The 14,575-nt window shown below is 37.7% G+C and overlaps 1 protein-coding gene across 8 annotated transcripts in view; it reads left to right on the top strand.

Annotated features, from left to right (window-relative positions):
• Positions 1 to 14,575, top strand: part of osbpl3b (oxysterol binding protein-like 3b) — a 94,942-nt gene that overhangs the window by 71,819 nt on the left and 8,548 nt on the right. For 5 of the 8 annotated variants that reach the window (XM_061953952.1, XM_061953931.1, XM_061953938.1 and 2 more), the window contains 4 exons: positions 3,001 to 3,102; positions 3,831 to 3,968; positions 10,861 to 10,954; positions 11,027 to 11,271. In XM_061953952.1, coding sequence (XP_061809936.1) covers positions 3,001 to 3,102; positions 3,831 to 3,968; positions 10,861 to 10,954; positions 11,027 to 11,271 — 579 coding nt within the window. The remainder of the gene's footprint in view (positions 1 to 3,000; positions 3,103 to 3,830; positions 3,969 to 10,860; positions 10,955 to 11,026; positions 11,272 to 14,575) is intronic. The other 3 variants (XM_061953960.1, XM_061953967.1, XM_061953974.1) reach the window with 3 other exon arrangements.

The raw sequence follows: 14,575 nt of genomic DNA on the forward strand, positions 1-14,575 counted from the left end.
GCACATTTCTGTAGAAATGTTTTTCTTTTAATAGAATTCAGTGTCATTAAAGTTGGACAGACTGGTAATTGAAATACTTAAGTGACATAAATTAAATGATAACTAACTAGTACATTCAAAAATAATAAATACAATCTACAACTAATTGGCACAATTGTTGCAGCAATATAGAACATAGAGCATGTGCAAAAAAACAACTTACTTGAGTTGTAATGTTTGATGCTCAAAATGCTGAAGAAGTACTGTGTTGTTGTTGCTGGTGTTTGAGTCTGCATTCATTTACACTGGAATAAGGCACCGATAGCTTCTTCTTTTTTCGGGTTTCAGTGCCCATCCCTTGTTATAACAGGGCTAATGTTAGCATGACATTAGCTAAAACATAAGAAACTTCTATAACTTATGACAATGTGTTTCCTCCAGTTGGAATCGAAATTTTGTAGGCTAAAAGGGGAAAAAAAACATTTCTACTGACACAGATGACAGCGCATGATATAAATGTTCCTTTTTCTAGTTTGTAGGTAAACATCGAAGAGTTGTGCTGCCTCGTCTGAGGTCATGTCACTTTTTACAGTGTGTAGTTCGAGTGAGGTCATGTGACTGCCAGGCTCCGTTTGATTGGTGAAATGGAGTCAAACATCACAGTGCTTACGTTTAGATCGATGTCATGTGACCGTGACCGCTGGAAAAAGTCTCTCTAATGAGCCAAATAAATACATCTTTGCAAGCACATAAGTATAGCGATCAAAATTAAACTCAATATAATGAAGTAAAAGTAGCGTTTCTTCTTCGCAAAAATACTCAAGTAAAAGTAAAAAGTATGTTGCAGTAAAACTGCAATTTATCCAAAAGGTTACTTAAGTAAAAGAGTAAAGGTAGCACATCACTACCGACCTCTGACGAACACCAGAATGTTAACAAAAATGGTGGAACATTATAAATAAATTGAGTAAGTAAAATTGAGACACCTGTGTGAGATGCAATTTTTTATGCTGGATGCAGTAAATATTTCAATAGACACTATATGCAGGTTGGAACACACATTTTCCTCCATGAGTCAGGAACAAGTCAAACACAAGTAAGATATTTAAACGTTTCAGTCGAATGAATGAATGAATGAATTGCCAAGGTAGAGAATGATGTCCAAGCTCAAAAACTTCTCCAAACTGAACTTTCAGACAAAACAGAAGGTGATCATACTTTTACAACAACGTAACATGTTTCCTTGGAGAAGGATAGGCACATGTGCTTCAAATACAAAAGGAAATACCACAAATGTCTTTCAATTTTATAAAATTAAGTAAATAATATAAATAAAAAGTACAAGAGGACCACAACTTACAAGTTTAATTGGTTTTGTGACAGAGCTCTTAACTCAAAACACTTTTTATCTCAAATCAACATTACCCATTGAAATAAATTTAAATCAATTTAATCTGTGCTTGGCCCCCAAGCACAGATTAAAACATCACAATTGAAACACATAATATGCCTTTCAAGAAGAACAAATACTGTAAATACGGAATATTGTATTGGAGAGCGGACTTCTGCGGTATCTTGAGCTGCTTCTCTGTCAAACACATCAACGGAAGCTTATCCATATTCTCATGAATAAATGTCCGCCATCTAGAACTAATTTTGACATCCTTGACTGGCATTCTGACTCCTCCTGTGTCAATATGGTGTAGACCAGCAGTGATACGCTCGAATTGCTTCGCCAAGTCAACTCCACGATCGGTCATATTTTTGATGATTTGTTTCTTTAATTCAGTTCGTATCATCTGCTTCTTCTCAGCACTGTCCTTCACACTCACTTTCTTCTTGCCTATGGTTGGAAAACAAAGTGATGGCGATCTCTAGCTATAATGTTAATGAATAAAAGTATATATTTTTTTACATTAAGTCATTTTAATTAATTAAAAAGTATTTGAAAACTAAATTTTTACGCCACCCTTTTAACGAGCAACCTTTGTTAGTATCGATTACTGCACAAGAATTTAAAGTACCAAACAACGACTCCAAAAGCGTCACTGGTTTCTTTCAATATACAGCCTTTTTTTTTTTCAGTTTAATTGGTTCTAGACCCAACCGCGTTAAGTAAATCGTATAAATTCTTATTCATAAATAGAACATTTTTATAGTTAGATACAACACCCCTATACACTTGTTTTACCTAAAATAGTAGACATAATAGTAAACATACCGTATTTTTCGGACTATAAGTCGCAGTTTTTTTCATAGTTTGGCCGGGCTCCAGTGCGATTTATATATGTTTTTTTCCTTCTTTATTATGCATTTTCGGCAGGTGCGACTTATACTCCGGTGCGACTTATACTTCGAAAAATACGGTAATCATACAAAATAAGACATATACTGTACTGTAATACATGTAAGACATACAGTAAATTACACTTAATGTTATTAATAGATATATTTTCTATGTTTGTGTCTGTTCCTAAATTTAGAAAGTTAGGCAACAAGTTCAATTCTCAATTTTAAACAACTATTATTATATGCTGTGGAGGAATTACCAAAATTTTAACTTGTTGTTGTAAAAAATTAGGGATTTCTGGCAAAAATATCTTCATAAGAATTAGCTAGATATACTTTCTTAATATAAGATACATATATATATGTATATATATACATATATATGTATATATATATATATATATATATATATATATATATATATATATATATATATATATATATATATATATAGATATATATATATATATATATATATATATATATATATAAAATAGTATAGGTAAGAGTTGTTTTTCTTTTTAGAAAAAAAAAAAAATATTGTTCAATATGTGACTTTTTGACTTAGATTTTCTTAACATATCCACATTAGATTGATCGGTCACCTTTTCCGATATTGAAAACAACAAAACGGTCTTCACATCCTTTGATTTTGTTTTTGAATATGTGGCCGTCGGTGGAAAAAGTTTCGACATCCCTGGTTTAAATGTTGACACTGGTTATTTCTTCCAGGCTTTAGCCCAGAACTCAGAGCTGCGAGAGCGTCTGTGCAAGATTCATGCTGACTCGCACATCGTAGAGCCCACACTCCTAAATCTTACTGCCCCTGTGCAGGTGGGTGTGGGAATGCAGCGCCGCCTAACAAGCCCCCCGCATCCCCATGCTCCCCACTACCAGCATGATGATTATTATGGTTATTACCTCCGTCTTTATTTGCCTCCCACAGAATAAATATGCTGTCATTTATTTCATTGTCATCCACATTCACGCCACTTTGCTCTCCTCTCGCCCCCTCGCTCGTGACGAAGAACACATTGTGGATTACAGCATTGTGAATCATTTGCATAGCCGCCATGTGTTTAGCGCGTTCACACGGCAATCTGGCATGCGGTCATCTCCACACGGAGCTTCTTGGCTCACATAATCACAGAGTGTGAGCTGATCAAACTAATAATGTCTCAGGAAATGTACTTAACACACAACACTCATGCACATCTTCTGAGTATCTACTGGGAAATGAATAATCAAAATGTTTTGATTGCGATCATCCTGGGCAGTTAAGTAACTCGTAATATAGTCCAAATGTTTTTACCCTTCAACAAAATACATTGTTAACCCATGGATATTTAAAACAATAAACTTTGTTGCCCTTTGTGTCACACCTGTGGCTCATTAGTGTTATCAGCATGTTGTAACTCACTCGTATAACCTTTAGCTTCCACCATACGGCCATTATCAGCATAGTGTTGTGACGAACATTGTCGTCCCCCACCGCCTCTGACAACGGTGAATGGACCCCTTTCCTCTTGTGTATTTATAGATGTAAATGTTGTGTTTCCTAGAAACAGGAGTCTGCATCTGAATCCCGTCCGTTGGTGCATCAAGTGTCCAATGAAAGCAGAGCGTCAATCGCAGAGTCGCTGTCCGAGTTCTTTGATGCCCAGGAGGTTCTGTTGTCCAACAGTTCCTCTGAAAATGAGGTACATTTCGAAGCAGCATTCAGTAAAACAGATCAGTGTAACAGTTTGGACACTTTCATCAGCAGTTAAGGTCTAAATGAGTCATATCCTGGCAAAATTTGGAGGTAAAGTGGATTTATTTTGGTGTTTGGGTATGTTTGAAGTGCAAATGACACAAGAAAGTAAAGGTGCTCCAAAAAAATGTATTCACATTTAAATAAAGGTTTTTATGTATTCCTAAATAGATTCTCAAAAATTATGGATTTAGGAAAAAAAATTAAATTGTTTTTTTTATTTCCACTCCATTTTAAAATTTTGGATTAATAACATTAAACAATTGATACTTTATCTTTTATTAATATTTATTTTTTTATTTTTTTAGTATTGTATTCTTATGTCTTCTCAATCACAAAATTTCTATCCTAGGTATTGTAAAGCTGCTTGCTTGCTTTGAAGTTGGGGTTGCTCTATTTTCTTTAATTAGATTGATTAACATTCTGTGATTTTTGTAAATAAAATTAAAAACATTTTTATGCCAGCAGTATTAGTCATAGGTCAGCAGCCAAGAGAAGTTTTTGTGACCTGTAACCTGATTTGAAAAGGTTTTATTTGAATTTGTATACCAACTAATATAGTACAAGTTGAATTGAGAATCGATTCTGAATCGAATTGTCACCCAAGGAATCAAAATTGAATCGAATCATGAGGTCCCAAAGGATTCCCACCTCTACAAGATAGTGCTTAATATTACGGTAGAAATGACCAGAACCATTTTAGAATAAACAAAATTAGGGATATTAATAATTTTCCAAATTTAAAAAAATATATAAAAATGTGAAACATATCTAATACAATTTCCTACTGTCACTTCTAGCTGAAAGATAGATAGTCCATCACAAAATAAAAATTCACTTTAACTCAAAATGTGGCCAGACTATAAATTATTTTGGGCTTAACTGTAAACAAGTACCTGTATTTGTCATTGTGTATTTACACATAAATAAACTGCAAATAAAGTCATAATTAAAACACTAATGCATCATATTAATACGCTATACAATAGGAAAATGAATGCTAAATAATGTGCTATTGACATAAGTAAATTAATCATTAAAGGTTCTTTAGGTTTTAATATAAAAGTAAAATGTATCTCCTTTGAACAATATACAGTGTTGTGGTATTTCAACTAACTAGAATACAGTGTGTTTATTGTAGTGAATCACACCTGAGACATCATAAATTATTCAAATCTTTATTGGACACGTAAACAATGTGATAAAGAACATTTTACAACAATTACAACAATTAATCTAGACAGAGAATACCCAAAGTATTGTTGTTGTGGACTGGGTTGACTCCGTCGTTGGGGTATTCTTTTGTGAGATATGGCGTCAGGGGATAAGCTGGGTCACCCAAAATAAAAACAGGGAGCGGATCTTCATCTTCCATCAGTTGTTTGGGACACGAGGGGGTGGTTCCATCTTTCAGCTGCGCGCTAATGGCAGAGTTACGAAGATGCGGGCATCATGCACGCTGCCTTGCCATTTCACTGTCACACCCATAAAACAATATTTGTAGTCACACACTGCCTATCACGATCACATCCACGGGAGGAAGGGACAGCGTTTTTCGGTAAATAGACTCACAGCTGACGCGGACATTTGAAAGTTTTATGGCCGTCTGAGAAGTGTTGTATACGAAATAGCTGCAATCGCCCGTTGCCTTCTCTTAAGGTATTCATTTGTGGTTTCCAAAAGCGCCTGTACATGTAGAAGAAGGAGAAACACGGGCATGTCTGGATGATCCGGCTCCATCTTTGTTATGAAGCTGCCTGTGGCGCATTCTTTCTGATGTATTTTCCTGTGTGGAGCGCAGGCTTTCAGACGTCACTTCCTCTCCGAACTCAGTTTGTAAACCATCAATGAGTCCATACAAAGCTAAGTGCCGGAGATTCAAGAATTACACGGCTGACTTACCCGTGTAAAAATTTGTCCGAGGAGGGAAACCTTAAACGCTGGTTTAGTGTGGCTGAAACGGGGCTTCGGCTCAATGATTATTCGTTTAAGGGGTTAAACGACTTAGTGTAGACATGGCCTGAATTGCAGTCTTTTAGAAATGGTAGAAAGGAAAGTGTTGTATGTGGGAGACAGGTGATGTCGCAGACCACCTCCTCTGTTCAGGGATGGTTTTTCAACCTTGACATAGATGGCTTCCCTCACTCCTCTTTCGTACCATCCGTCCTCTCTGTCCAGAATCTGTACATTTTTGTTCTCAAAGGAGTGCTGTTTCTCCCTGAGGTGCAGGTGGACAGCTGAGTCTTGGCCTAAAGAGTTTGCCCGTCTATGCTGTACCATGCGTCGGCTTAGTGGCTGTTTTGCTTCCCCAATATATGAATCAGTGCATTCATCATTACACTGGATAGCATACACCAGATTGTTTTTGTGGGTGTGGGGCAGAGGTGGGTAGAGTAGCCAGAAATTGTACTCAAGTAAGAGTACTGTTACTTTAGAGATTTATTACTCAAGTAAAAGTAAGGAGTAGTCACCCAAATATTTACTTGAGTAAAAGTAAAAAGTATGTTGTGAAAAAACTACTCAAGTACTGAGTAACTGATGAGTAACATACACACACATATCATATATATATATATATATATATATATATATATATATATATATATATATATATATATATATATATACACATACATATATATATATATATATATATATATATATATATACACATACATATATATATATATATATATATATATATATATATATATATATAAATATATATACATACACACATATATATATATATATATACAGTATATATACACACACATTTATATATATACATTATACATACCTGCCAACTACTCCGGTTTTCCCGTAATTAGTACGGTTTTCATCAACCTATTCCGGGTTACGGTTGCAGTGATAAAAAATACGGTTTTTCATTAATTAAAAAAATATATTTTTTTAAAATGCGCGAGGCTATTTATAGCACCGCTGCCAAGCACGAGGCACCTGTTGCCATTGTTTCCAAACGAGCGAACGATCATGGAATCAGCTGGAGAAAAATCGCAAACGAGTCTTAAACCGAAAAGAAAACTGCAGTCATTCCGTGAAGAATATTCAAAAGCCTATCCGGGAATAATTATCCGTTCCAAAAAGGGTGAAAACTACGCGAATTGCACCTTGTGCAGACAAGATTTTTCGATCGGACACGGAGGAATTAGCATGTAAAAGACCACGTTGGGACAAAAAAACACAAGTCTAATGCCGTTGCTAGCGATACAAGTGGAAAACTTTCAACGTTTTTCGGATTTTAGCCACAAAAAGGTAATGACACCAATGTTATCTATTGGAATTGTTTAGTACTGTTATACTGTTAAAAGTGTTTATACTATTTATGCTTTCAAGTCCAAGTTGAAGAAATCTTGTTAAATGTTGACATCATAACTACCAAAATACAGAAGTATGTCCTTAATATTTTTGCAGTGCTATTTCTGTTGAAAAGTTAAAATGATTACATTAGAGATGTGATGTGCCACTTTTCAAGTGTCTGATGGCTTAAATTAATTTTCATTAATTTTTCATATTTTGAATTCTTTTGAAAGGCTTACAAAAAAACTACATTTGAATTGTAATTCCATGCTATTGACAGGACTATTAATTTTAATGAAGTTAGCTTACCATGTTTACAGTATGATAATTGTGATAGAAATGTGAATTTTAGGCACAGAATATTTTATACAATTGAACAAGGCAGTAGATTATACAAGCTTGGACAGAAAGTTAATAATGACACCAATTATTTTTTTTATGGAATTGTTTAGTACTGTTTTACCATTTGTTTACTGTAAAAAGTGTTTATACTGTTTATACTTTCAATTAACAAATTGAAGTCTTGTGAAAGGTTGACAGGATAACTGGCATTAACTGTCAAAATAATTTCAAACTATTGAAGTTAGCTTACAGAATAAACATGTCAATCAACCCATATGATTTTTGCTGTAATATTTTTGTTTTGAAAAGTCACTGTGACTGATAGAAAAGTGATGGTTTTAGCAACATTTTAACCTGTCTGAATGCTAATAATCATTTTGCGTCGGGGGGCGAAGCCTGAACCCCCCACCAGGACTTTGTCCTGGACCTACCGGGGCCTGCGGCCCCTGGACCCTGGCTACTAGGTTTTTCTGATTTCAAAAGTTGGCAGGTATGCATTATATATATATATATATATATATATACACATATATATATATATATACACATATATATATATACAGTATATAATTTATATGTATTTATTTTGCCGTTTTTGTTTACATGTTAAAGGTGTTTTAATGAATATACATGCATGTTTAACACATATAGATTCCTTTCTTTCATGAAGACAAGAATATAAGTTGGTGTATTACCTGATTCTGATGACTTGCATTGATTGTAATCAGACAGTAGTGCTGATAGCGTCCACGTTTTCAAATGGAGGAGAAAAAAAGTTCCTCCTTTCTGTCTAATACCACATGAAAGTGGTTGGTTGTCGGCATCTTATTTGTCCAGCTTCCATATTCGTTTTTATACACTTAACAAGAAATACATTGGCGGCAAACTCCGTAGCTTTCGGAGACTCTTGTTTTGAAAGCGCAGGCGCGATGGAGCGGCACGGCACTTTTATTGTGAAGACAGGAACTGTGCAGTCAGTCTTTAGGCTTTTGACGGGATGTACGGTTGAAATAAAAAGGGTCTTTTTTCCTTCACACTTTTGATTGATTGATTGAAACTTTTATTAGTAGATTGCACAGTACAGTATATATTCCGTACAATTGACCACTAAATGGTAACACCCCAATAAGTTTTTCAACTTGTTTAAGTCAGGTCATGTGACCGCCTGGCTGTGTTTGATTGGTCCAACGTCACCAGTGACTGCATCTGATTGGTGGAACGGAGTGAACGTCACCAGTGACTGTATTTGTTGAAACGCAGGCACTATGAAGGTCTGTCTGACAGACCAAAACAAACAAAGCGTGCATTAACAGATCGATAAAAATTAGTAGCGAGTAGCGAGCTGAATGTAGATAAAAGTAGCGGAGTAAAAGTAGCGTTTCTTCTCTATAAATATACTCAAGTAAAAGTAAAAGTATGTTGCATTAAAACTACTCTTAGAAGTACAATTTATCCCAAAAGTTACTCAAGTAGATGTAACGGAGTAAATGTAGCGCGTTACTACCCACCTCTGGTGTGGGGTATCCGGTCTTTAGGATGCACCAGTCTCTGTCTCAAGGTGTTGCCTGGTTTGAAGTGTATCGGGATGTTGTGTTGGTTAAAAAGTCTCTCAGATAGACCTGATACATATGGAATGACAATACCGTGAAAAAAACATCCCCGAACAGAGGAGGTGGTCTGCAACACCACCGATCTCCCACATACAACACTGTCCTTTCAACCATTCTTAAAAGACTCTGCAATTTAGCCTCAAACAAATAACGGGAGTTACGAAACATTCTGGTCACAGAAGGTGACACACTCACAATTGTTTGGCCACATAATACCTCAATGCTAACGATGGGAAATTACACTTCAACGACTGTCGTTGGCATTGACAGTTAGGATTGCTTGTTTGCATCTCAACAGATGAAGCCTGCGTGGATGAGAGGCAAAACGTCTTTTAAGACAAACCAAAGAGTCCAGTTGCGATCGATTGAACGCCCTGAGAATGTAAAAGTACGTTTGTACATTTGTAAGAGTGCAGTTTTAATAAAATGCTTATAAAGTTAAAAAAAAAAGTTGTAGTTCAATTAAACAGATCTTGTAGTTCCCTTAATACTTATATATTACTTTTATAATCCTCCTAGTGCTTCATAGGGTTGTGTGGCATTCAGGATTCAAGAGTTTTGATTGTCAATTCACCACCATGTGTCCAAGACACACATATTTACATACTGTAGGCATATGTAGTAGATATACATTACTAGAAACAAAAAGTAAAAAAATACGAGGTAGTAAAATAAATGTATTACACAAATGTAATGTTATAATAATAACATAATACTGTAGTGATGGTATGTGTTAACAAATGTCTTTACTCGAAGATGTCAAGAAATACTAACGCGCTGTACGATCATTACAAAGTTTAATGATCATGTTAATTTCAGGCACTCACACACACAAGTGAATGCAAACATACTTGGTCAACAGCCATATATGTCACACTGAGGGTGGCCGTATAAACAACTTTAACACTGTCACAAACATGTGCCACACTGTGAACCCACACCAAACAAGAATGACAAACACATTTCGGGAGAACATCCGCACCGCAGCACAACATAAACACAACAGAACAAATACCCAGAACCCCTTGCAGCACTAACTCTTCCGGGACGCTACAATACATACATTAATTTAATTGAAGGTAAAGTTATGCTCAATGTTAAGTTGTCTAGTTTTAAATAGAACATTTGAAGTGAAGGGCAGCAAGGATCATTCTAAAAAAATAATAATATAGCTGCACTATCCTATTCTTTGTCATCATGATGCGCAGTGTGTTTAAACCCGCTTTGACAATTTACTGTCACGTCGAATACATTCTTAACTCAACTAAATCCTTTCCTTTAGTGCAGACGGCTTCTTGAAGCCTTTTCAAATGCTGCATCATGAAATAAACCTGAACTCTGCCACTTTATTCTCTTCCCTTTTATTTTTCATGTGGCTGATCAGATAGCAGCAGCAGTAGCGGAAGCAGTGTAAAAATGGAAGTTAATTACTTTTATCCAAAAATACAGCTGGAGCTCAGATTTAATATTGTTAGCTGGTCCTAAGGGACATCCATCTCCAAATAAAGTGACAGTGTGTTGAAAGACACTACCTGCTGTCTTTTATCACAACGTGTCTTTTTTTAGGTATCCGAGGATGACTCGTACATCAGCGACATCAGTGACAACAATTCCATGAACAACTTTGGCAACGACACAGAAAGTGAAGGACAAAATTTAGGTAAAAAGTGTGGAAACACTTTAAACAGTTAACAAGAAACCAACTACAGTCCCACATGTGTCGTGTTGTCAGATTCTGGAGAGGGCGGTGCTGTCCTTTGTCGGCGTAGATCCCGTCTGTCCTCTCCCAGCCCCAGCAGTAGCACCATCAGCCTGTGGAACATCCTCAGGAACAACATCGGCAAAGACCTGTCCAAAGTGGCCATGCCGGTGCATCTCAACGAGCCGCTCAACACCCTGCAGAGGCTGTGTGAGGAGCTGGAGTACAGCGAGCTGCTGGACCGGGCCGCCAACACGCAGGACGCCTTGGAACGTATGGTGAGTTGTTACTGGGTGAAGTGCTAGCTTCAGTGGGTTGGCATCTGACTGCAAGATTGTCTGTCTATTACATACTGTACTGTAGCCAACTAATTGAGGTTTTTTTTAAATGTGCACTTAATACAGACTGGTCATTCAATTTAGGAATGAATGTCTCTAAACAAATGTGTCTTATTCTTATAGTACCCTATTCTTTTGTTTGCACTGAAATGTTTATTCATGTGCTTGAAGTTATGCACGTTCCTATAAGTCGTATTCTGCCATCCAGCGTGGAGATATGCCTACCCCATATAAGTTGCTTAAATTGTTGATGAAGGCTGGCTTGTTACTAATAAAGTGGACTTTGTCGTAATGCCCTATGTTTTATGCTGTGTGAATTTCATGTGAAAGCATGTTGTCATGGTAATGTAGTGGGTGTATGAACGCTAAAACAGCTTCTTCTCACTGGCTGGATGTAGACTGTAGATGAAACATTCTTCAATCTGAGCTATTCTGTTGTCATGTGTTTTATAATGATTGTGAAAGAAAGGCAAAATTCCACAAAAAGTGCAGTTCTGTTTAGTACAAATGCTTGTCGAGCTGGGACAAATCAGAGGCTTAACAGCTGTTTGTGTGTTTTTAGGTGTGTGTTAGGACCTTGACAGTTTGATATAACTATCAAAAAAATCTAAGAAATCAATTGATAGACGCTACATTATTTATTTATTTCCTATTAAATAGTCACATAGTTCAATGATCACAGTCCAGATGAAATAGTTGGATTGACCATGATGTTCAAACACGGCAGATATACGTACGGTCCCTTTCCGCTGTGGTCGCACTGAGCAATGTGCATTTTGATTTATGGTGCTTTTATCCTCAGCTCAATGGAATTTTTCAGGTGAGTCGATTGAAGCGATTTGATAGTTTTCTGGAAGTTTATTTTTACATAGTATTATGTGTGGTATGCACTGCCTACAAACTTCAAGTGCAGTGTAATGGTTCACTTTCCCAAGGGGCTAAACTTATTCCAGCCTCATAGGTGTGTAAGTGAAAAAGTACTTAAGTTGTCGGGAGAATACGCGGAAGGCCAGATTTGACAGGTAACGCCCACATTTAAAGGTCGATCCACTCAGAGTGCGCATCTTGGATGAAGGCGCTCTCTGACAGACTTAAATCGAGGGAGAGAATACCGGGCAGCCAGAATCCACACAGTTGTGCGCACATTTATTACTCTTTATCACACGGGAAAATAGGGCCCATTCTAAGGAAGTGGGGCTTTTTGTCTTGACTGGAATTATATTATTTTTGTATTGCTTGACGGAGCAATTGATTGAGTATGATTGAATATGTTTGGCATCAAGCCTGACTAGGAAATGCAATCTGAGCTATTCTGTTGATTTACTCGGTTGTGTATGACAGACACTTTCAATTAAGAGTTTCTTTGTTAATGTATGATTTTTTTTTTTTTAAATGGAAGTTTGAAAAAATACATGAAGCAGATTGCGCGATATAGACAATACAAAATATAACTGATATAAATTTGGCTGGCAATTTTTGAAAAGTTTTATCATGATAATACAAGTTGGTGAATCCATCCTAGCTGTCTCCTGCAAATTTGACGGTGACAAGCGAACAAATGCGTCCTCAAACGTAATGTAGCATTCTTGCTAGCCACTAATGTCCTACCACAGTGCAAAGCCACTTCTAAATCAATAATCCTCTCCTCCAAGGCAGAAAATAAACTATGTTATTTACAAATATCATCCCTGGAGGCGAGGAATAGCTAAACATGCGACACTATACACACCGTGGGAGGATAGTCTATCTAACCGCTAACCGCACGCTAGAGCTTAATGTAAACAGAGGTTGGCAAAATTATACAAATATTGACAGAAACGATACCAAGTATATCATTATATGGTCAACGCCACAGTGGTTACATTGAAAATGTTTATTATATAAGTCCCTGGACACTGAAGGGCTTTGAGGTCAACAAAACAAAGGCTTCAAATCAGAGCCAATAGTAGAAAATACTTTTAATGTCTAATTGGTATTGTAACACCGCCATCCTGTGGATTTGTTTGAATATAATTATAATCAATATTTGGATAATTCTATAATCTTAAACATTTGAAGTATCAGTGGACTGGTATGACAAATACTGCCCTTTTCACTACTTGGTATTGGATCGATACACAATTTTGTTGTATTACCCAAAACTAATGTAAAATATCAAACAGAAGAATAAGTGTGACGGGACAGCGGGACAAGAAGACGGTAGAGAGACGATGACGTCGTTAGCTGTCAGTGTGTTTAATGACAGCTTATTGTGTAAGTGCGGTGTGTAATTACAGTTTGTAGACCAAAGAGATATACTGGTAGTGTGACTAAGTGTGAGACTTATCTGAGCGTGGTTGCCAGAGGGTGTTGATGGTGTATGTTGAGATTCAGGTGGAAGTCCAATAAGGGCAAGGCAGGCTCGAGCATCGGAGGGCAGGCGGATGGTCGAGGACAGGAGCGTGGCGTCGTGGTCGGTGGGCAGGCGTGAGGTCAAAGTCCAGGAAGGCAAGGGGGACACCACAAGAAGTCCAAGATGACGAGACACACAACTCGACGACAAGGAAGGATGACGGGAAGCTGGAGGACGACACAACACAAGAGACAATGAGCACGACGGGGAGGGAGACAAGGAAAGAGTATGCATATGTGGGAGAGCTAGAGACGTGTGGGCTTACTGTACTAGGTACGAGAAGCTACGTTCTGGCAACAGATCTCAGGTTGCGCTGGCTTATGAAGGCTGATCGCTCATCACAGGCAGGTGTGTTGATTGCCGATTGTCTGCAGGCGCGAGGAGGCGTGCCCGCAGTGGAGAGAGAGAGCGCCCGTGGCCGTGGCCCGTGGTGCGCTTGTCAGGACGCACAGCAGGAGTGTGACCCATAACAGGACCCCTCCCCCCCTTATGCGAGACTCCCGGCGATCTTCGGGGTGCCTCGGGGTGAGCCCTGTGAAAGTCTTCGATAAGGGAGGGGTCGGCGATGTAAGAGGCCGGTACCCAGGACCTATTCTCAGGTCCATAGCCCTACAAGTCCACAAGGTAGACCCATCCCCTCCCCTGTCGCCGGACCCTGAGAATCTCCGGTCCAGACTTGGTCCCCATCCTCGAGGACCCTAGGATGAGGAGGAGCAGGGGTGGTGGGGGACAGGGAACTGCTAACTACTGGTTTGATTTGGGAGACATGAAAGACAGGGTGAAATCTCATTGAATGTGGAAGGTCCAAGTGTACTGCGGCAGGGTTGATTTTGGATTGGACCGTATAAGGTC

This window comes from Nerophis lumbriciformis, linkage group LG04, assembly GCF_033978685.3.
Source record: "Nerophis lumbriciformis linkage group LG04, RoL_Nlum_v2.1, whole genome shotgun sequence".
Taxonomy (NCBI): Eukaryota; Metazoa; Chordata; class Actinopteri; order Syngnathiformes; family Syngnathidae; genus Nerophis; species Nerophis lumbriciformis.